At 37.3% G+C, this 23,989-nt stretch overlaps 1 protein-coding gene across 7 annotated transcripts in view; it reads right to left on the bottom strand.

The window, feature by feature from the left end:
- LOC309508888 (SH3 and multiple ankyrin repeat domains protein 1) overlaps positions 1-23,989 on the bottom strand; it is a 97,276-nt gene that overhangs the window by 24,554 nt on the left and 48,733 nt on the right. For 6 of the 7 annotated variants that reach the window (XM_082183406.1, XM_082183405.1, XM_082183410.1 and 3 more), the window contains 13 exons: positions 17,531-18,046; positions 15,673-15,876; positions 14,484-14,555; positions 14,231-14,339; positions 13,038-13,189; positions 11,377-11,544; positions 6,685-6,801; positions 6,160-6,237; positions 5,865-5,931; positions 4,980-5,161; positions 4,751-4,890; positions 386-510; positions 106-219 (listed from right to left, as the gene is read on the bottom strand). In XM_082183406.1, the coding sequence (XP_082039532.1) occupies positions 106-219; positions 386-510; positions 4,751-4,890; positions 4,980-5,161; positions 5,865-5,931; positions 6,160-6,237; positions 6,685-6,801; positions 11,377-11,544; positions 13,038-13,189; positions 14,231-14,339; positions 14,484-14,555; positions 15,673-15,876; positions 17,531-17,959 (1,957 nt within the window). In that variant the 5' untranslated portion in view covers positions 17,960-18,046. Of the gene's footprint in view, positions 1-105; positions 220-385; positions 511-4,750; positions 4,891-4,979; positions 5,162-5,864; positions 5,932-6,159; positions 6,238-6,684; positions 6,802-8,654; positions 9,447-11,376; positions 11,545-13,037; positions 13,190-14,230; positions 14,340-14,483; positions 14,556-15,672; positions 15,877-17,530; positions 18,047-23,989 lie in introns of those variants that run through there. The other variant, XM_082183411.1, reaches the window with a different exon arrangement.

Raw genomic sequence — 23,989 nt, 5'->3', positions numbered from 1 at the left:
AAAGTCTAATTGATTTCCACTTTTTCTCTTTGTTGTCTAGGTAGGTAGGAGACAAAATTGAGATATTAAAGAGAGCTCAGGTGTGTGTTTGTTTGTATACACTACCTGTGTGCGGCTCCTGGTTTTGGGGCAGCACCTCTTCTACACATTCAGAAGGAAACCAGCCAGTGCGGCCCTTCACTGTTCCTTCCCAGAATCCTCCTTCACCGACGCTCAACACTGAGAGCGAGAAGAGTTTGACAGCGCTTTAGTAGATTTAAATATTTAACGTTAACATTAATTGGCATTGGGAATGCAGTTGAGTGAAACTGAACAAGATGAAAATGTTAGATTTTTTCATGCATTTTTTTCGAAGAGAACGACATAATGAGAAAGATCATCTGACCTTTGACCTTGTCCCCTTTGCTGAAGCTGATCTCACGCTCGCCGTGAGCAGAGTGAGAACGTGTCGCCACAAACACGCGGCCTGGAACGGCACTGTAGAGCCTTTTCCTCTGACCTCCGCCCCCTCTACAACCGACACACACACACACACACACACACACACACACACACACACACACACACAGACGGATTACAGTTCCGTCACTGTTCACTAACACTCAAACTATTAACTTGTTAACGGTCATCTCCCTTTCTGAGCACAAATCTGACCTTAAATGGCTGTAGTTCATAAATGCTTTGGAATACAGACCAGAGGTCGGCCTATTTTTAAAGACACTTAGATTATTGCAGAAGTGAAAGCAGCTTAAAATAATGAAAGTGTAAAAATGTTATAGAAGTTTCAGTTTACTCTAAAGCAAATGAACTGAACTAAAATATATACATACATATAATTTGGACTCTAAAATTGCTGGAAAGTCAAAGCCATATGTCCAACCCAGTTGTTACAAATTAAAAGTTGATATGACAAAAATTGAGCCTGCTAAAACATTGGTTCCCAACAGGGGGGTCGCGGCCCACAAGGGGGCCTCAGCGAGCTCTGTGGGGGGTCGCGTCATATTTTGAAAGTTTTGAGCAATTTGTATTAAATAAAAGTCCTTAACTTTTTTTTTGTTCAAAATTTATATAATGAGCGGGTTCATCATGAATCCATTTTCCAAACCGTGTTTTTGTCTTATCCTGAATCACTATGGTACACCTATAATAAGTGATTACATTGGGACTATTTTACCCTGGTTCGGATCGCTGCCGCTGCGGAGTAGCCCAGTACCTGCGTGACTCGTCATAGACGCACACAGAGAGAGAAGTAGTTCCGGCTACAATGTTCTTCCGAAAGACGCATTATTCTGTTAATAAACGCATGTTTGTTATCGCTCGCTATAGCGCCAAAAGCCTAAAAAATAAAGCCTCACATTGATAAAGCCTCACAAATAACATGCAAGTATTGAGGCCATTTAGTCATTTAGTAATAGCCTATATTCATTCTTTTTTTTACCTACACACAAGTGTGAATACTGATATTTTTGTTATTGCATTTAAAATAGGGCAAATTTATAGGCTACTCCAGGCTTACATTTTTAAATTACAAAAGGCCTACTAATGTTTTTGTTATTGTATTTTCAATATTATAGGCTATTATTTGTGCATAAACATATCTGTTTATAGTAAACATACCGTTTGCTTGAAAACAACATATTTTGTCATCCTTGCTGCAAGCTTACAAGAGCGAAAATATCATTAAATGTGAAGGGGGGCCCTAAAATATTTTCTTGGGAAAAAGGGGGTCTCAGACAAAAAAAGGTTGGGAACCACTGTGCTAAAAGGTTTTAAAGTACTGTGTCCAATGTAATGCAAGGTCAAATTTCAAAAGTTTTCACAGGATGAATTTTGAGTGTTTTAGCTTTTGAATGATTCCTAATTTATGATGATTTCTAAAATATGTGATAGGGGAAAAGGGCAATAAATAGTGTCCTGCTACCAAAACACTGACCGTTAACAGTCTAAAATTGTTTTCGTAAATTCAAATAAAGCTGAAATAAAATAAAATAAAATAAAATGATAAAAAAAAAACTTGAACAAATTTTTTTTTAAGTTGCCAAAGCAACTAATTGAAATAAGTTTTAATAAAAATATTAAAAAAAATTAATAAATATAAATTAGAGCCACTGTACATAGAAAAACTAGACAAAAATACAAACTTAAACTTAGAAACTTAAAAGCAAATAAAATGTTTCCTTTGGCAACAAATTAAAATGACTAAAACTGAAATAAAACATCTGATAAAATGACAAAACATAATTTTTGAGACTGAAAATATTCAAATAAAAGTTAATAAATACTATATTATATTATATGAATACTATATTATATAAAAATAACACTGGAAAGACAGAAGAATACAAAAACACAATAACATGCAGGCATAAAGTTGTATCTTATCCAAAGTAATAAAAAATGGTGTAGGCGGGTGCATTAGAGCCCATTTATAATGTTGGCTTGGCTTTATTTTATAGGGTAAGTTTCCAAGGATTTTGTGCAGGAATGTGATTGTCATAACTCCTTAATATTTGGATACCATCCATTATTGAACATCATGGGACCAAACCACCATACAAAATGATTATTTCTAGGATGTAACCAAATTTTCAAGACCAAATGTAAAAGTATCCCAGTCTAGTCTGGAATATATTCTAGGTATACTACTGTACAGACTCCACAGAATGAAGGTTTTAACCAGATGATTGATTCTTTTACACAGTAGACAGTGTTTGTTTCTAACCCACTGAGTAAGAATTAACTCAGTATGGCAGCGGAGCTTTGGCCAGAAGCCTAACAGTGCAAAACAGTGAGTCAGAGCTTCTGTAATGGTAACATAAGAGAGCAACAGAAATCAGTGCTGACAGTTAGCATGTAAAAAACACCACAATGAAAGAGGTAAGGGTCTAAACATGAATTAACACTTGAAATTTGATGTTTATACACTACTGAACAGCAAATGTCTCAAATGTAAAAAAAAAAAACACTCTGAATCTATGGGTGAATATAAATGGCTGATCACATTTCACCTCAAAAGCAAAAGAAATGACATTTTGCTTAAAATATCATGGGGAAAAAATTAAAAAGAAGCTATTTTTAGGGCCATTAAAAATTGTCATGCAATTAAGCCCATTTTCCTTTCTCATTACTGTAATGCATCGAGGCATTTTACTTTTTAATTATTATTTTTTTTGTAATTTCCATTATTCTTAATTGCGATTCTTTTTAGGTCCTCATTATCATGTTTTGTTTTATTAAAAAAATATCATTAAAATGTAAAATAAAAAATTAACATGCAAATATTTTGTTAAATTATTTCATGTATTAAATTATTTAAATATTAAATTAAACTCTCAGTGGGTTTGGAAATCCCTGTATTACAGTAGGAAAACTGGGAGGAAAAAAATTGCTAAATTATTATCAAAATAATGTCGCGATGTAAAACAAATTTAATTTAATTTTAAGACTTAATTTGTTTTGACTTAATAATTGTTTTGATTTTGGTTTGAAATATGACCCGGAAGAGTTCCTGACAGCCTGAGATTGTTTAGTCACCAAAGGCACGTTTACCATGGAAATCAAACGACGGGGTAAAAAGAAAAAAGGTAATTACAACCCAGAGGCATCCTGGGAAATTCATTTATTAATTTATGATGCCCTAAGGTGATTCTCATTTCCACCGGTTTGAACTTGGCTTAAAAACCAGCTCATCCTAGCAGGAGTCGCTCTTGTTGCGTGTGCTTAACGCCTGCTGAGAGCCTGATGATTGATTTTGCAGCACAGACTGAACCGTTTTTCCCAGACCGTAAGATTTGTGCTGTTTGTCTTGATTTGCTGTTTGCTTTACACAGCATTGGTAAGGAACTAGCCTTTGCAACTAGCGTTTACATTTTTCAGTATTTTCCACAAAACAGTAGCTTTTCCATAATTTAGCTACAATAATCAGACTTCATGTCAAGCATTACTAAATCTGATTCATTATTTGAAATAAAACTGAATAAATATATAAATATATAAATATTTATATTATAAATGTTGCCTTGGCGATTAACTGAAATAAGTTTAAGCTGAAGCACTAAAATTACTAACTGGAAATAAATAAAAACTAAAACTAAACCTGAACTGAAAAAAATAAATCAATTAAACCTAAACCTTTATTTTTGAAAAACAAAGACGACAAAAGCACATAACAAGATTACTAAAAATGAAACAAAATTTTACAATAAAGCTAATTCAAAATGTCAATAAAAACTATAATAGTGAAATTTTATGCATTATTATTATTATTATTATTCTACTCACTTTCTATAATTTTTTTTATTTGAAATATATTTGTATTTATTTATTTTTTTCTCATTTTATTAATAATTCATTTTAGTCTATTTATTGTATTTCTTCGTTCAGATGGTTAGTGTAAATTAAAACTCACAACTCAAAATTCACTGATTCGTTTCAACTATTTATTGAGACTCAATTATATGTGTGTGTGTGTGTGTGTGTGTGTGTGTGTGTGTGTGTGTGTGTGTGTGTGTGTGTGTGTGTGTGTGTGTGTGTGTGTGTGTGTGTGTGTGTGTGTGTGTTTCTAGTTGCATATAGTGTACTTTTATTTAGTGTTGTTGGATGAAAATGATGCACCAACAAACCCAGTGAACCTGCTAAATCTGCCAAAAATAAACTCTTCACAGGATTTTTACAGGATCTGCTTTTGAAAATCATCACCGCAATGGCCAAAGACGACCACCATAGAAATTTTTTATGTATCCATTCTCACCCCTGCCTCCCTCGCTGCTTTTGCTGCTTTTCCTGCTTTTCCTCCTTCTCTCCTCCCTCCCTCCCACGAGACGGGGACCGGGTTCGGGCTCCACGGGGACTGCTGGAGCTCCTCAAAGCGAAAGAGGCCCGGCGTTGAGTCTGATTGAAACGAGAGAAAACGAATGATTTGGCGACTGACGTCTGTGCTTGTGTGTTCCCTTGATGGCCAGCAGGGGGTTAAGGGCTACCTGAGCAGGTGGCATGCTGGCGGCAGCGGTGGGCATCGCTACGGGATCCATGAGCGTTGTCATCGTGTTCTCGCTCTTGGCGCGGAGCAGCGGGTGAGGATGCTGAAGGCCAGCCGTGATGGGCTGATTCAACATGCCGTCCAGAAAGTGAGGAGCGTATTTGGGAGTTTCCAAAAATGGAACTGATGGGAAAGAAAATAAAAGATTAAAGGAGAAGAGATTACATAGAGATGGGCTCTGCTCCAAAACTTAGTGATCTGCCTTGATGTCTACTGTCTACATAGGCATCTGCCTTCGAAGGAACTTCAAATGCAAGCAATTTGGAAAGAGTTCACAGGCAGAAAGTACATGGGAAACACAACACTGTTCCTGACAGTGTTATTTTAGTATTATATTTCGGTTTAAATTGTAGTAATGTTGTTATGTGCCTTTGTATTTTTGCATTTTTCTATTTAGCCTTAATTCATTTTTAATTTTAGCAATTTTAGTACTTAAACTTCAACTTATTTCAATTAGTTGCCAAAGCAACATTTCTCTTTTTTTGTTCAAGTTTTTTTAAGTTGAAGTTTTTCCTCTAATATTTATGTTATTTTATTTAACAATTTAAACTTTTATGTAAAAATGATGCAATACTCTAATAAGAATAAATAATGCACAAAACACAAATATTGGAGTAAAATAGTCTGTTAAACTGCTGTTCATCAGTACTTTTTTTTTTTTTTTTTTACTGAGCACAATTTTGGCTTCTCTGTAAAGGACACATGAGACTAGATACCTTTCTAGACAACAAAATCACACCAATGATGTCTTAAAGAGCGGCCTAGATTTTGGAAGAGAGCTTTGGTATACTTATCATTTCTTTCTGTTATAAAGATGCACACTCACCAACATCTGCATCATTGTGATTTTTGATGATTTCTCCAAGTTCAAAATGGCCCGACATCACAGCAACCTGTAAAAACAGCATTAAAATGTACTTTGCAACAATGCAATCTTTCATTTGAGGATATGAGGACAACCATTTGCACAAACACTTGCTACTGTGTGTACATTTTCTATCTGTGCATTTAATGTGAATGTCTTTTTATTTCACTAGCCTTTAAATGTTTAGTACAGCGGTGAAACATCCCACATGCATTTATAATAAGTCATGTGATTAGAACTGATAGCACACAGTTACCTGGAAGGGGGTTTGACCATGTTTGTTCTTCATCTCCTTACTGGCTCCTCTGTAAAGAAGGACCCGAACGCAACTCTCCTGAATGGACAAAGATGGTGTCAATCATTAGTCATTAGACTAATTAGCGTAAACTAACACCATTTAAACATTTTGTTAATTGTAATAAAGCTGAAATAAAATAAAATAAAATAAATATTAGACAAAAAAAATTCTGAATTAGCAATGTTGCATTGGCAACTAACTGAAATAACGTTAACTGAAATAAAAAATACAATTTAACCTAAATTGTGAATTGTAAAATAGATAAGCACCTAAATAAATTAATAAAAATAAAAATAAAATAAACTAGAAATATAAAAATTAAAGCCAATTCAAAATATTAATAAAAATTATAACAGTAGATAAAAATAAACAAAAATAACACAAAACTAAACCAAATATACAAAAATTAAAGATAACTCAAAATATTAATAACAACTACTAAACATTTTGTTTATTGGAATAGTGAAATAAAACCTTGATTACCTTGTTGTAAAGGGCACATATGTGGAGGGCAGTGTTTCCTGATGCATTCTGGGAAGTGGTGTCTGCACCATAGAACAGAAGGTGTTCTAAGTGTTGGGCAAATCCATGCTGGCACGCCTACAGTTGAGTGAACAAAACACAGAGGTTAAAGAAATAAGACGACATCTGACTTATTGGGGGAAAAAGTCGGAAGAACAGGGAAAAACTAGAGGAACAGCCTAAAGAGGACAGTAAAGACAGCATAGTATTACAGTCACTGCTAGATTAGAGGCTTGGACATCACAAGAAACAGGGCTGGACGCCTTCCTTTTGTTATTGATTGATTGATTTGATTTTAATGAAAATAATATTGCTGAACCTAAAATATATATTATGATACTCTTTTTCATACGAACAGCTTAAAAATTCTACATTTTTATATTATTACTTAATTATGTTAATGTGATGCATCCTGAATAATATAAATGTCAATAATTGATATCTATCATCATAATGTGCATACAATACACAAAACAACTTCTTTCAGCCAATGCAAGTACGTGCTTTGGGGTCCGACTGACTCTTGCACGACAGTGTATGTTAGAGCGAGAGACAAATCTTGGCCAGTTAACAGACGTGGCAGTTCCTCCTTGAGCATAATTTGTAAAATAAGATCTACATATCTGAATCAAGTGTGCCACACACGTCCTGAAAAGAGAAGCCAAAGCATTTCGGTGGCTGGCCTCAGTATATGTCATAAACCCCGCCCTCTCCATGTAATCAAATAGGACGTAAACCAAACTAAAAAAATCCAATTATACTTCATTTTAGGTACTTCTTATCAAGCAGACATACATTCAATGGTTTGTTCTTCCAATAAGTTTGGTTTTAGTTGCTATAAAAACGGGGTGTGACGTCATGATTGACAGCTGTGAGTCTGTGGAAGCAGGAGTTTGGACGGGACCTTGAATTCGTTTTTTAATTTTATATTTTCCATTATCATTATTTCAGTTTTAGTTTTAGCTATTTTAGTACATCAAGTTAAACTAAATAAAAATTTGAAATGTTTTATTTTATTTCTAAAAAAAATGGTTTTAGTTTACTACAATAATCCTGTAGCCTGGAAAACCAGACCCAAATCTGAAAGATTAATGGTCTGGCGTCACTAATGAAAATCGTCCAGCTCGAGGGGCGGCACCAAGCATGCATTTGAAAATCTCACTGCACGCAATTGGATAACACTACGACCAATCACAACAAGCCCCATATGCTTAGCTACCAGCGGAGCTAACTGGTAGATTAGACTCTTGCCGTATCCGGTCGGCAAAACAGCAAAAACGCCCTTCTTGCAAAGGAAGGATTCGAGCGGCGTCTTCTGTTCCTCTTTTAGATAAAAAGCCAAGTCTAACTCACTCACTGTAGCGGCCAAAGCCGTTTCAAACAACTGGTGTTCATCCATAGCCATCTTGCGATGTTTACTAATGACTTCGACGTCACAGCGCTGTCGTCATCTCGCCTCTGGCCCGCCTATATCAGATAACCCGATGTGATTGGTGCAGCTCGGATACAAGGGCATATTTAATGAGCATCATTACTCGACACCAGAGTAAACTCGCTGAGCAAATTCAACTAGTGCTCTCGCGAGAACTCTGGATTTCCAGGGTAATAATCCTGCCCTGCTCTCTAGAGATTCAGTACTGGTCATTAAAACTCCCATGTTGTTTGTTTGAAATTCATTAAATTCCTCCTAAATGTTCTGCGTATGGGCCAGAAGCTCAGAGGTGTTGTGGGAGTCGTACCATCATATCATGGTGTGTGGGTCACTGGCAGGTAGGTGGTTGTGAATTGGGGAAAAGAAATCGTATTCATATATTTGTGCACAAAGAGGTTCAGAAAAGAGGAGAGAATTAAAAAGAGAACCTTTTGTTTAATATCAAGCAAAGACAGACATTAGAAGACGATGAATGAAATGAGAGATGAGAGATGGGTACCTGTGAACTTCAACCTCTCCAAACGTCTCTTCATGTCTGATCTACGGAGAGAGACAGAGAGAGAGAGAGACAGGGGAAGACTATGGACGGCGTCTGACAGTTGATTCAAAAGCACCTAGACTAGGCTTTTATATGCTCAGCTGTGATTGGGTGGAAGGGATTCGTGTAGTTTCAGGTACACATTGCACAGAAACGTCTGTGAGTCTCATGACATTGGTGGTGTAGTGGTTATATCTCAGGGTTGATATACTGGATCGGTTTCTAGCAATGAACTTTCACTGTTGTGCCTTGAAGCAAAGCACTTAACTCCAGGTTGCTCCAGGGGGACATGAACTGAATTAAGTACTGGAAGATGTTTCGGATAAAAACATCTGCTAAACCAGAAGTTCTCACAGGATTTTACATTAGACAACATGTACAGCCCTGATACAACAATGTTGAATTTTTATAGTTTAACGCTGCATTCAGCAGCAGTGTTGTTTTAGTATTATTTATATATTCTAATAAATATGTTTTTAATGTTTTAATAAAAATTTTTGTTTGCTTTAATAATTTTGTTCTGTGCTTTTGTCATTTCTCTTTTTTTAAAGGGGTCATGACGTTTTTTTTTGTTTTAATTTTTTAATTTTTTATGTTCCTTAAAGGTATAGTGGAGGATTTTCTTTTTCCGGGTGGATCATCAAGACTATTGGTCCTCCTAATTGTCAATCATTCTGGTGATATGTTTACGTAAGGCCGTCGTACGTGCTCGTCCTTTCTGCGCATGCGCACTTTCAGGTGTATATGTGTGTGGTGAGCTACGGTTTCAGCCATTCATTGAAGCTCGCCGTTCTCACCGGGTTTTTTCAAAATGTCTGGGGGTCGCAAGAGAAAAAGTGTCTATGAATTGTATGACAAGAAGAGAAAGGCCTCTGAAGAAAGAAACAAGACCAGTGTTTTTGGGAGAATATTTCACACGCTGGCGTGCGCTAAAAGCACAGGTTGGGCTTCCCACTGATGCCTCAGTCGTGAAGTTTCTACTCGACAGGTAACGTTTGGCATGCTATTTGGAGAAATCCATTTAAAATCACTGCTAGTAAAAGTTAATGTAAGCTATGATTAGCGATGCTAGCGTTTAATAGGCGTTCCCTATAGTGGAGAGGGCGGTTCTTTTCTAAAATTCGGGAAAATCCTCGGCTATACCTTTAAGGTTAATTTATAGTTAGTAAAGGGTTTTTTTGTTGGTTTTTTTGTTGCAAATATATATTGGGAAAAATTATTATTTTCAACCTTTATTTTGACCCTCTGTTTGAAATGATCTGTTTTTAAGGTGCGGCTCCTTTAAGGTTTGTCATTAAACAGACGCGTTTCCATTACAGATTTGCGCAAAACTTTTGCGATTTCTTCTAAATGTCGACAAAAAACTATTGCGAAATGACGCCCTTTTCCATTACCCGATGTTATGCGACTAAAACTTCATTTTTTCCTCTTGCAATAAGTTAAATCATTCCAAAAACCATGGCAACGTACGTTGGTAGGTTTATGTACTATATCCCAGCCACTGCACTAGCCATTATTATTAATCGAAGGAGCTATATGTGTTTTCCAAGCATAAATGGTAAGGAACGACCCTTATTATAGCCTACTTGTGAGCGATGAGGTGTTTCAGGGCATTTATTTGAGGTTTAGAATCCATTATTCCTGTTCTTTTGTCTTATATGAATTTAATAAAGAACTCTGTCTCGTATTCTGTCCAAACATACCGCCTCATCTACGTCAGCTGACCTGTAAATGAGCCAAAAACTGTTTCCACTGCAGTTTTGCGAAATATTTCTTTTTCAAATTGCCTGAAAAACCTCCTCATGCGAGCGTAAAAACTTTTTTGCGATAAATGGGAGTTTGTGCGAAATGTACGTGTTTCCATTGGGCGTATTTTCAACTCGCAATTTCAATTTGCGCAATTTGAAGGGTAAATGGAAACACGGCTACTGTTATGATTGGCTAAGGTCATTGCATTGGAAACAGTATCAACGGCCACTCGCTATTCTCCTATATTTTAAAAACTAACAAGCCTAATTAATTTCATACATTTAGTTGCATTTAAACTCTATCCTCATTTTTAGTTTACAACCCATTTGGTTCATCATTTTGACATTTTGGTGTGTAATAAGGTTATAAGGATAAAGGTTGAGGAATCCCATCCTTTGACACCTGATGATTGTGGAAAAACATCTTCAACAGAGGATAAACAGAGTCTAGTTGCTTACGAATACAGACACTCAGTGATGACCAGGATGAGACACTCAAGCATGTGCAGGTGTTTAGAATCACAAAAGCAACGAGCATGAGAGACTGACAGGAAAGAGTTCAAATGTTGTTATTTAAGCACTATTTGAATTTTAATTTTTAAAAAAAAAAATTTATTTTATTATCCATATTTTTCCATATGCTTAAGGCTATTTCTAGTCATTTTTCTATTATAATTTAATGTGGGCCATCAAAGATGTGCAACAGGACCACAGTCTGGCCTTGGAATGAGAAATGTAGGGATGCTGATTGGTTTAAAGAGGAAATTTAGCAGCCATATAGAGAAATGAAAAGAGAACCAAAAAAAGAGAGAATGATGTGATAAACAAAAACCCACCAAAATGGACACATGCATGCACACATATAAACAAAGAGTCCATAATCACAGATATGCATTATTCCCTTGTGTTTAAGAGTGTAAACTAGCGACACAAACCTGGTGTGACTCGTCCCAGCCGTTCTCATCTCTGACTCCCAGTAGTGCTCTATAGTACAGCAGAGTTTCACAACAGGACGTGTCGCCCCCTGTCAGCACTGAGTGGTACAGCGGCGTCAGAGCACAGCGGTCTCGATAATCCGGAGAAGCACCCAAAGACAGCAGGGCCTGAAACATGGGATAGACATGAAGAGTTATGCACATTAAGATTTACAAACAAACCCCATTAAAGATTCACAAATCAATATTTTGTATTTGTCACCATAAATTTCCTCTGCAAATCATGATCACGATCTCAAGACAAAGGAACCTTTTCAAATGACAATTTTTTCATAAAGTGCCCCTAATATGCTTTTTCAGATGTTACCTTTCATGTAGTGTGTACTAGAGCTGTTTGTGAATGTAAAAGGTCTGCAGAGTTTCAAAGATAAATGGAGTTATTGTCTCCCGAAAGAAAGAACTGATTCTGAATCTGAACCGCCTGAAACGAGTTGTCAGTAATTCCAGTCTCACTTCCTGCTCGAACCTACGAAGAGTTGTAACAAATTTGCATAATGCCAGCCTGTGGTCATTAACTGCCCGCGAACAACATCTACTTTGCCCCTCAAACACTGCAGTTGTAGCTGAGACTGCAAGAGTTTGGTTCGTGTTATCGTCATATCGAGGAGATGCTGTTTTTTGCGCTATGAAAGCAAATCAACTTTGATGAACTTCCAAAAGATGTGAAAAACCGACGCCATCGTTACTGTTCGTATCGCTGTGTATCAAGTGCTGAGGAAGCTGAAATTCAGATATGGAAATGGGTGTTAGATTTCCGACACAGGCTGTAAAAGGTCGACCAATCACAATAAACTGAGCCATCTGACCAATCAGAGCAGAATAGACCAAACACAACAGACTGGGCCATCTGACCAATAAGAGCAGAGTTGACCAATCACAACAGACTGGGCCATCTGACCAATCAGAGCAGAGTAGACCAATCACAACAGACTGAGCCGTCTGACCAATCAGAGCAGAGTAGACCAATCACAACAGACTGGGCCATCTGACCAATCAGTGCAGAGTTGACCAATCACAACAGACTGGGCCATCTGACCAATCAGAGCAGAGTAGGCCAATCACAGACTGAGCCGTCTGACCAATCAGAGCAGAGTAGACCAATCACAACAGACTGAGCCGTCTGACCAATCAGAGCAGAGTAGACCAATTACAACAGACTGGGCCATCTGACCAATAAGAGCAGAGTTGACCAATCACAACAGACTGGGCCATCTGACCACTAAGAGCAGAGTAGACCAATCACAACAGACTGGGCCATCTGACCAATCAGAGCAGAGTAGACCAATTACAACAGACTGGGCCATCTGACCAATCAGAGCAGAGCAGGCTCTCAGAAAGGAGGGGTTTAGAGAGACCGAAACCTTTATCGAACCCATTCAGACACTGGGAAAACAGGTGATGCTGCAATATATATTATGAGAAAAGTGTTTTTTGACCTTGGTTGCATGTAAACCTGTTGTAGGAGACTCCAAAAACTAAATTAGGACCCTTTAAAATAGCATAATAGGGACACTATAAGAGAGAAAAAACTACTTTGCACCTCAAAATATTTAAAAGCATTTTGTTCAGTGGTGCTGTGAATGAACTGCATGTGTTTGTACCATCAGTGTGGATTGGTTGTGTGCTCTGACTGCTTTGTGGAGGGGTGTGAGTCCGTCTCTGGATCTGAAATCCACGTGAGCTCCGTTCAGCACCAGAACACGAATCCCTTCCGCGCTCAAACACCCCTGAACCGCCAGAGTCAGAGGCGTCTCTGAGAAACAGACACGGACATTACAGCTACAGAAGAACAGCTTTATTTAAGAATAACAGGCAACATGCTAAAGGCTAAAATGGCAAACATGAAAGGATTGTCTCGGTTAGAAGTGACCAATGAGCTGCAGGATTACTGTGACATCATCCTGCCTGTGAGCGACATACTCAACTCTTGCTTATTCTTAGCATCAGTGCAATTAGTGCGCTGAACGTCACATCAAATAAAAAGCATCCTCTCAATGAAAAAACACAACAGATGATGAGAATAGACTCAGAGGAACATAATGAGCTTTGAGTCTAAGGTTAATGAAATGAGACGATTCTGACAGGGCAATGTTGGCAACACAATGACGCTCATCAGAACTGAAAATGTCAAAGGTTTAAACATATTCTCCATGCAATATACATCTACTACATTCAGTGGTTCTCAATTCCGTTCCTCGTACCCTCCCGCTCTGCACATTTTGCATGCATCTCTTATCAGTTCAGAGATTTGCTCAATTCGAACACAGCTAAAGTGCCCTGCAAAGTGGACTTCACAAGGGTATTCTGCCATCATAAGTGAGATTTCAATCTGAAAGGAGCGTACATGTTCAGTTCAAAGGGCTCTGCTAACGGCATAGGGAACATCGATACGCCAGGACCGGGATTGAGAACCACTCTACCACATAATATATGCAATCTAGGCCAAAAAACAACAAAACAGATCTAACTTCCAGGATTGCCCAAATAATATGATTTCACTTTTTTCGTCATGAAATTTCATACTCATGAGTTTTTATAATCAAAGCACTTCAAAAAGGGTTTTCAAAAATCACTTTTCGGCAAGCTGCATTTAAAGGGATAGTTCACCCAAAAATGAAAATTCTGTCATCATTTAGTCTGGAACAACTTGAGGGTCAGTAAGTAATGACAAAATGTTCATTTTTGGGTGAACTATCCCTTTAAGGGATTGTCTTGGCATATTATCAAAAGTACTATTTGGACTCTCTCAAGACCCTTCACATACAGTAGTTTAAGATTTGTGTGTGTGTTTCACCTCCGCTTTCAGTGTCATGGTAGTTCGGATCCAGTCCTTTCTCCAGAGCTTTACTCAATTTCTCCACAGCTCCACCGTGAACATAATCCAGGAACTTCTTTAGATTGGCCTGTAGAGGGAGACACACACACAGTCAGACACTTCACTTCCTTACTTCAGTCTGTCAACACATCCGTCTCTACTGGATATTTCATTTTTGCTGTAATACAAGATCTGTATTTGGTGGATATTAATATTTTTGTCCTGTATTCACCTTGGTGTGCAGCTTCGCTAGTTGTTTCTCATCCAGGTTCGTCTGTTTGTAGACTCGTGTCTTATATCTGAACTGTGAGTTTAAGACACCAGGAAGAGAGGGGGGAATAGAGAGAAACTGGTTAAAGCTTGTTCAGTTTACATGTTCTGAGAAACAAGAACTGAATGAGTCATTAACAACTAAATGAGTCATTATTGATGTAGATGGTCAGTCCAAACTGTGCACATCAAAGAAATGCTCCACTTTTGGAGACTTGAAAAATAAAATAAAATAAAACATTAAAAAATAAAATGTAAAATTAAATAATTTAATTAATTAATTAAATAAAAAATAACATAAAATAAAAATATATAAAAAATATAAAAATTAAATAAAACAGCAAAAATTAAATACAAATAAAAACATATAAACTCAAACTTCTTAATAATACATATTTTAAGAAGACTGATTAACAAAGAATAAGCAATACAAATATTAAAGTATCAGCCATTAAGAAAATAAGTCAACTATACAATGAATGTAACAATGGTTTGATAGTTTAGTCCATTTTTGCTGTTTCATGAATTTTATTTTATACTGTAACTGTTTAAATGTCTGAAATGTGCTAAAATGCCACACACAAAAAAACATGTAATGCATTTTAAACACAAATAAATATATTTTTTAACAATTCATATTTAAAAAAAAAAAAAAGGTATTCGGAAACCCTTTACAATAAGGTCCCATTAGTTGATATTAGTTCATGCATTAACTAATATTATCTATAAATGAGCAATACAGTTACAGTATTTATTAATCTTTCTTTACATTTATTAAAACACATTACTCATTGTTAGTTTGTGTTAGCTCAAGTCCGTGAAATAATATTAACATATGCAACTTTTGAAATGTTTAATAATTTATTAGTAAATGTTTAAATTAACCTGCTTTTGAAGTACTGTAAACAGATGGAACCTTATTGTAAAGTGTTACCAGGTATTTTTTCTCAATTGCCAATAAAACAGCAGGTTCCTATTGTGACAGCTTGTCCCTGTAAGCTCAGCATGAGCCAAAAACTATTGAAATGTTCAAGCTTTTTTGTAGCCAAGACTTTAAGGTATGTCTGTACAGAAGGTTATGAGGTTCCGGAGCATTCTGGGTGATGTTGTCTAGTGTTTGTGAGCCTGTGATCTATTATTCGCTACAGCACCTCCAGGTAGGGCACTCCCTTCTCCAGGGACTGGGAAAACTCTCGAAGCAAGCGCTCCTCCTCCAGGAACTTGGCATCTCGTCCGTCTCCAGCTGGCTGGAAGAGTCCGTAATTGTAAGCGTCCCACAACGACTCGCTGAGAGAACAAATAATCTGCTGCTTCGCACTCCAAACGCTCGTGTCGGGATCAAACCGCAAACACTTCTACAGACGGCGAAAGAGAAAACAGGTTTGAGAGAGAGAGTAAGAACAACAGATTGAACTGGATTTAAGGTTCGAAACGACTTCAGATTTATCGACGGCATCTGTGACGTGCTGTTGTTCAACACAGACCTTCATTTTGACTCATACCTCATACAGAAGTCGTGTTTACAGTAGTGCACTTACAATGCACGTCTAAGGTAGAGTGTGCAACCTGTATATTTGAAGACTTTTATTTACGTTTACATGTGTGCAACAATGTGTGTGCAAAGTTTCAAGAGTTTTTGAGCATGTTAAGGGCCAATTAAGCCCCTGAAAATATGAATAATTAAAAGAAAAATCCTTAACAGAACAAAAGGAACTTTCAGTGTTTTGGTCTTAAAAAAAAAACAACAACAACAAAATTACTAAAACTTTACCTGAAATTGAAGAAACAGAAAATATACAAATAAAATCAAATTCAAAAAATATGATAGTATATCAATAATAATAAAAATAACACTTCTATTACTGTATAATGAACATAATAATGAAATGCATTACTGTAAACACGATTTTTGTTTGTTTTTACAAAGCTGCAATAATTGTAACATTGTAAGATTAAACATTTTGTATGCTTAAAATACTGACACCTGTTGAATATGAATCTGAAGCGGCACAGAAGAGCCTCTGTGTTGTTTGCATTCGAACAATCACTTTTACAAGCCATTTCAAAAGCTTTAAAACTGACATACTGCAAACAATAAACCATCCTGCATATTAAAATCCAGCAGCAAAAAAAAAAAAAAAAAGAGTGTGTGAGCACGCTGCTTTATCTGGGGATTGTTAATGTGCCGTGATTGAGCATGTTAAGTGAGCTGCTAATTGAGTCAGGAGTTTAGATGAGTTTAGATGAGAGCGATTTTGACATTAAATCAGGTCAGAGCTCCCACACAAATCATGAGGAAACTCGAGCTCAGTGTGTGTGTGTGTGTGTGTTTATTTAAAATGTCCCAGAATAGCTTCACACACACACACACTAATATACAACACACTAAATATTCTTTCATTAAGGATTCCCATGTTCCCCCTTTTATCCCCCTGAATTAAATTATTTTTTTAATTTTCTCTTAATGTCTCGATCCCTCCCACGATAACCTTGGGAGACACAATAGATCCAGAATATATTAAAGTGTGTGTGTGTGTGTGTTTCTTTGAAGCTTTCAGAAACTTATTAGGAACATTTACTGTTGTACAGTTAGTTTGTTTGTGCGTGCATGTGTGTATGTGTGTGTGTGTGTGTGTGTTTCTTTGAAGCTTTCAGAAACTGATAATAACAACTGAAAAACCATATAGAACTATAAAAAATAAAATATTATTATTATCAATTGGAATCAATTTAAAATGATTTGAATTCACTTTATTTGACAACAATAACTAAAAAACTATATTTCTATTATTATAAATATTTCTATTAACAACAAAAATAGTCATAACTGAAAAATCATTACACAACTATAAAATAAAATATTAATTATAAATAATTATTATTATCAGTATGAATATCGGTACGCAAAATTAAACCAATTAAGTAGAAAAGTAGTCGAGATGATTATCGGCCACTCTCTAGTGCAGTTTGTGAGTATGTCTGAATGTGTGTGAGCAGAAACGCACAGACCGTTTGTTTGATATCCGGTATGCCGATGCGGAAAACGATCACAGGGAGGTGCGAGTCTTCTACGGGAGAGACTGTGGTCATGCTCCGCTCCATCATACGCCGCCGGGCCTGCTGATTGGTCAAGACCGGGTGATACAGCGGCTGATTGGTTGTCTGATGATAAAGCGTCGGCTGACTGGGTAAATGTGGGATTCCTCTTTGGGCCGGATTGCCAGCCCTCGGTTGTCTCTCTCCTCTCTGCCATCCAATCACAACGGCTGCCGGTTTGGATCCGTCCCCCTTGCGTCCGCCCCGGTTCTGGTGTTCCTTTTCTCCCATATCGATCATCCCATTTTGTTTTGCTCTCTTCAATCTCTCCTCCTCATCCTCCTCATCCTCACCCTCTTTGTCCTCGGCGCTGCCAAAAAAACGCTTGGTGTTTCCCAGCATCCTTTGCTGCACCGTGTCAGCAAGCAGTGTTGATGCTATGCTGTTTGGTCATGGTGCTTATCGGCGTCCACCTTAATGTTAGACAGACTGAAGAGGAAAAAAGAAAGAGAGATTAATCCTTAGAGGGGTGATGCATTGATGTTAAAGCAAACTTCTAACTTCCGGTGCGCTGCTCAGCGGCAGCACTGCGTTTCAGTGTACCATGTTTACGGTTTGTTTAACAGGATCTTCTGTCGCCCTACAATCCATCGCGCTCTTTAAGATCACTAAATTCAAGGCTTTTGGTCATACCTAGGATATCCAGAACCACCAAAGGAGGGAGAGCATTTTCACATTTGGCTCCAAAACTCTGGAATAGTCTTCCTGATACTGTTCGTTGTTCAGACTCGCTCTCCCAGTTTAAAACTAGATTAAAGTCGCATCTCTTCAGCCAGGCATTCATATAATCCCACAGTTCAAACTACAATCCAGCCTCTAGCTCATAAATGCCAGAGGAGAACTGGCCCCCGACTGAGCCTGGGTTCTCCCAAGGTTTTTTTTTCTCCATTAGGTCACCTGATGGAGTTTTAGGACACCATTAGGTCACTTGATGGAGTTTTTCGGTTCCTTGCCACTAGCCGCGTTTCCATTACAGATTTGCGCAAATGTTTTGCGCTATTATCTAAATATCGATAAAAAACTATTGCGAAATGACGCCGTTTCCATTAACCGATGTTATGCGACTAAAACGTCTTTTTTTCTCTCGCGTTAAGTCATTCCAAAAATCACGGCAACGGACGTTGGTTATAATATCACAGCCACCGCATTAGACATTATTATTATTATTAATGGAAGGAGACGTGGCGTGTTATCCAAGCATTAATGGCAGGGAAAGACCCCCGGACGACACATATAAGGAGTTTCTGGGTGTTTCGCCCTCATTTCTGCTCCGATTGTGGCATTTCTTTGAGATTTAGAATCCAGTATTCCTATAGGCTAATTATTGTTTCTTTTATGAATTTAATAAATAATTCTGTCTCGTGTTCTGTCCAAGTGATCCATGTAGGCAACTTTTGTGTCTATTTGTTTTTCCTTTTTTAACCCCTAATTGAAAAACGAAAAATGAACGGTTGTTGTCTTCTTAAAACAAGTTGAACACCAAAATTTTAATTTGAACTGGCTACACACAACTGCTGTGCTTTATTTATGACTTTTTGCCCCTTTATTAAACATTTAAAATATTCACAAATTAATATGGAAAACATGTCGATTTTACTGGTTTTCTAAGGCCAAATTAGAAACTGGAATTGATGTATTTCCCGCAGTGCTGAATGAGAAGAGCCATTAATATAATTAATAAACTATTGTTTTCTAAGTGTCGGCTAAAATCACATCTCCATCTCCGCTGTTATCAGATGCGCTTTTAGAGAGAAATGCAACTTTCATACGGATTAGCCTACATAATCAGAAGGTATTAGCTTTCGATTCGAATTTGTTCGTTTTAAAGTGGACATTTCAAGCTTTAGCCTACACAGGCTATATTTTGTTTCAGTTCCTCGCGCCCCAGTTTACGGAGATCATGTGCGTCTGATTGTTTCTTTTATTTTACAAAAGCACAGCATTTTCTTGTTATTGTGAGTTTACACAAATAAAAGTGGTTGAGAATAATGTATTATTATTTTCTGTCTGACCAGAAATGATAGAGTATAAGTTGTTTCCACTGTTGATAGGAAAATGCAAGTGTTTGCGGCCGCGCCTCCGTGTCATGCAGTGCGCGCTCCACGCTCAGCTTTGTTCCTTTTTTGCATAAAAGCCTCTTCTAAATATAGCCTATTAAATGTTATAATAAAATAATATAAAATTATTATTATTTGCGTAGCTATACATGGACTTCAAACACACTGCGTCTTCTAAGTCAGGTGACTGTAAATGCGCAAAAACTGTTTCCATTGCAGTTTTGCGAAATATTCATTTTTCGAATTGCCTGAAAAACCACCTCATGAGAGCGTAAAAACTTTTTTGCGATAAATGGGAGTTTTTGCGAAATTGACGTGTTTCCATTAAGCGTATTTTCAATTCGCAATTTCAATTTGCGCAATTTGAAGGGTAATGGAAACGCGGCCACTGTTGCCTTTGGCTTGCTCAGTTGGGGATATTTTGGGGATATTTAATTTAATTTTATCAATCAATAAATTCCTCTTGAAACAAACTTTGTTGTATTATTTAAATTTAATACTGTGAAGCTGCTTTGATACAATCTGTATTGTGAAAAGCGCTATACAAATAAACTTGACTTGACTTGACTTGACTTGTTTGTTTGTTTACGAGTGATAAGTCCGGTTGGTGATTAGTAGTGGAAAGATGAAGGTTGAGAATAACGTACTCCTGATCTGGATTTTGTGGATGATCGGCGGCTATGGACTATGTTTGACAATGCAATGCAATGCCCAACTGCATGTGGAATCTCAAACACATGCGGTGTCACGAGGGTTGCACGCCCCTACACTCGGGAGATGTTGCTGGAGTTAAATTTCAAGACAACGCAAGAGTCGATAACAGGCCAGTCTAAGGATCTGTTTGAAAATGTTCCACGTGAGCTGGTAAGAACAAAACGAAAGAAAAGAGGAAAAAGAGGAGGAATTCGGAGCCGACTGCGAAGGAGATTTAAACGACCACCGTTGCCGTCAATTGTCTTCAGTAATCTGCGTTCTCTGAATAACAAAATAGACATGATAAGATCACACGCAAGGTACTGTAACGAATTTCGTGAAGCATCCTTGCTTTGCTTCACAGAAAGTTGGTTGAAGCCTACAATGCCTGACTCGATTTTTGAAATCCCCGATTTCACTTTAGTTCGAGCTGATAGAGATAAATCGTCAGGTAAAAATATAGGGGGAGGTATCTGTGTGTATATTAATGAGAAATGGTGTCGAAACTATTCAGTAAAATATAAGATATGTGATCCAAATGTGGAAATTCTCGGCATGACTTTAAGACCTTTTTATCTGCCTAGAGAATTTGGTTGTATCTTGGTGTTCGTGGTATACGTACCGCCCAGCGGCAAACCATCTCAGGCAGCAAGCCTGATTGCGGACTATGTTCACGAACTACAACTCAGCTACTCCGATGCCCATACCCAAGGCGTCACTTTTTGTCACTTTCAACCATGCTTCAATATCTGACGCTCAAAGCACCCTTTAGCGTCCATATGAGACGCAGAACCCTACCACAGACCTAAACCTACCCAACCGAAGCGTCTCATATTGACGCTAGGGGGTGCTTTGTGCGTCGAATATTGACGCTTCCGAAAGCGTCAGTTACATGACGCCTAAACCTACCCATAACCGAAGCGTCACATATGGACGCTAAAGGGTGCTTTGAGCGTCAGATATTGAAGCATGGTTGAAAGTGACAAAAAGTGACGCCTTGGGTGTGAGAATGTGTTGCTATACTGGGTGATTTAAACCAGTGCAAATTGGAGACTTTGTTGCCGGGATTCGAACAGTATGTAAAAACTCAAACAAGAAACAATAATATCCTTGATAAGTGCTTTGTGAATGTCAGGAATGCTTATGTGTCCAAAAGTATGCCACCAATTTTAAATTCTGACCACAATGTTGTGCTTATGATTCCCGTGTATAGGACTAAACTTAAAAAAAGTAAACCAGAAAAGAAAATGATCAGAATATGGTCAAATGAAAGTGTAGAACAACTGAAAGCCTGTTTTGATTGGACAAACTGGGAAATCTTTGATGAAGGCTCATTAGACGAAAGAACTACAGTGTCAAATGATTATATAAACTTCTGTGTGGAGCTGAACATACCTACTAAAGAGATTAAAGTTTATCCAAATAACAAACCATATGTGACTAAAGATATTAAAGAAATGATAAATGTGAGGAAAGTAGCTTTTAAAGAAAAAAATAGTCTGGTACTTAAACAAACGGAAAGAGAGTTAAAAATTAAATGAAAAGAAACAAAAGAAGTTCATAGGAAGTGTTTGGAGAAAGCATTTAAAATTAACAACTCTAAAAAGGTTTGGGATATTATGAAAACTATGTCTGGACTGTCGTCCTCAAATAAATCCATTGTAACTGATGATGAACTTAGGTTTGGGAACGAAATAAACACCTTTTTTACACGGTTTGAATTAACAGGCAAACAAGATAAGAACAAAGAACACATAGAGTTTTAATACCATCAGATAGAATTGTTATTGATGTCAGGAAAATGTTTCAATCTATTAATACAAAAAAGGCTGTGGGTCCTGATGGATGTAGTGCAGGCCTCTTAAAAATTTTCGCTCAGGAACTAGCACCTGTGTGGCAACCAGTATTTCAAGCTTCAGTTGACACACATGCTGTCCCTGTGATATGGAAAACCGCAGACATAAAACCACTACCGAAGATATCATGTCCAAATAAATACAAAGACTTTAGACCAATAGCTCTCACTTCCGTGATTGTGAAATGTCTAGAGAGACTGTTACTTCAGTATTTGGTTGCGGAAGTTAAAGATATATTAGATCCATGGCAGTTTGCCTATAAGAAAGGCTGTAGTACTGAAGATGCAGTTGCTGCTTTAGTGCATATTATCTCTAAAAATCTAGATAAACCAAGAACAATTGTGAGAACTCTGTTCTTGGACTTCTCCTTCTGCATTCAACACCATACAGGTTGACAGACTGGTGTTAAAGCTCGTACAGCTGAGGGTGAACCCTTATCTGATTCAGTGGTATACATCATTTCTCACAGATAGAGTTCAGAGAGTCAGGGTGAATAAAACCGTGTCGTCTGAAATTATTACAAATGTCGGAGTACCGCAAGGTTGTGTTAGTTCCGCCATACTTTTTACATTATATACTGACGACTGTCGAACGGACATGTTAAATCAGTATATTTTGAAGTACTCTGATGATACTGTCCTAATATCTGTGCTGAATGACTTAGATAGTTCTGAGGTTCATCATCACGGTGTAAGTAAATTGATTGAGTGGTGTGAGAATAATGCTCTTATCATTAACACGAGTAAAACTGATGAGATTGTATTTGGGTCAACGGCAGATATAGCGCCCGTCTTTATTCATAAGGAGGAAATTAGACTGGTCAAGACATATAAGTATTTGGGAGTGACCATAGATGATATGTTATCTTGGAAAGATCACATTGAGACACTATGTAAAAAGACTAAGCAGAGAATCTATTTTCTTCGCCGTCTTAGGTCTTTTGGAGTAAGAAGGCAGATTCTTCTGCTGTTTTTTAGGTCTGTGATAATGAGTTTACTGCAATATTGCAATTCTAGTTGGTATAAAAGTCTGTCTGTCGTGTTATCATCACTGCAGCATTGGTTACCTATAAAGTTCCGTATTAATTACAAGGTATTGCTACTGACTTATAAAGCCCTAAACGGCTTAGCTCCAGTCTATTTAACGGATCTTCTGTCGCCCTACAATCCATCGCGCTCTTTAAGATCACTAAATTCAAGGCTTTTGGTCATACCTAGGATATTCAGAACCACCAAAGGAGGGAGAGCATTTTCACATTTGGCTCCAAAACTCTGGAATAGTCTTCCTGATACTGTTCGTTGCTCAGGCTCGCTCTCCCAGTTTAAAACTAGATTAAAGTCGCATCTCTTCAGCCAGGCATTCATATAATCCCACAGTTCAAACTACAATCCGGCCTCTAGCTCATAAATGCCAGAGGAGAACTGGCCCCCGACTGAGCCTGGGTTCTCCCAAGGTTTTTTTTCTCCATTAGGTCACCTGATGGAGTTTTAGGACACCATTAGGTCACTTGATGGAGTTTTTCGGTTCCTTGCCACTGTTGCCTTTGGCTTGCTCAGTTGGGGATATTTTGGGGATATTTAATTTAATTTTATCAATCAATAAATTCCTCTTGAAACAAACTTTGTTGTATTATTTAAATTTAATACTGTGAAGCTGCTTTGATACAATCTGTATTGTGAAAAGCGCTATACAAATAAACTTGTCTTGACTTGACTTGACTTAAAAACAAAGGTTTTTAATCAATTAAAAATCTGCTCAAAGATAGT

The sequence above is a fragment of the Leuciscus leuciscus genome (assembly GCF_965113295.1).
Source record: "Leuciscus leuciscus genome assembly, chromosome: 11".
Lineage (NCBI taxonomy): Eukaryota > Metazoa > Chordata > Actinopteri > Cypriniformes > Leuciscidae > Leuciscus > Leuciscus leuciscus.
The sequence above is the reverse complement of the archived record's forward strand: the minus strand, read 5'-3'. Positions and strand labels throughout refer to the sequence as shown.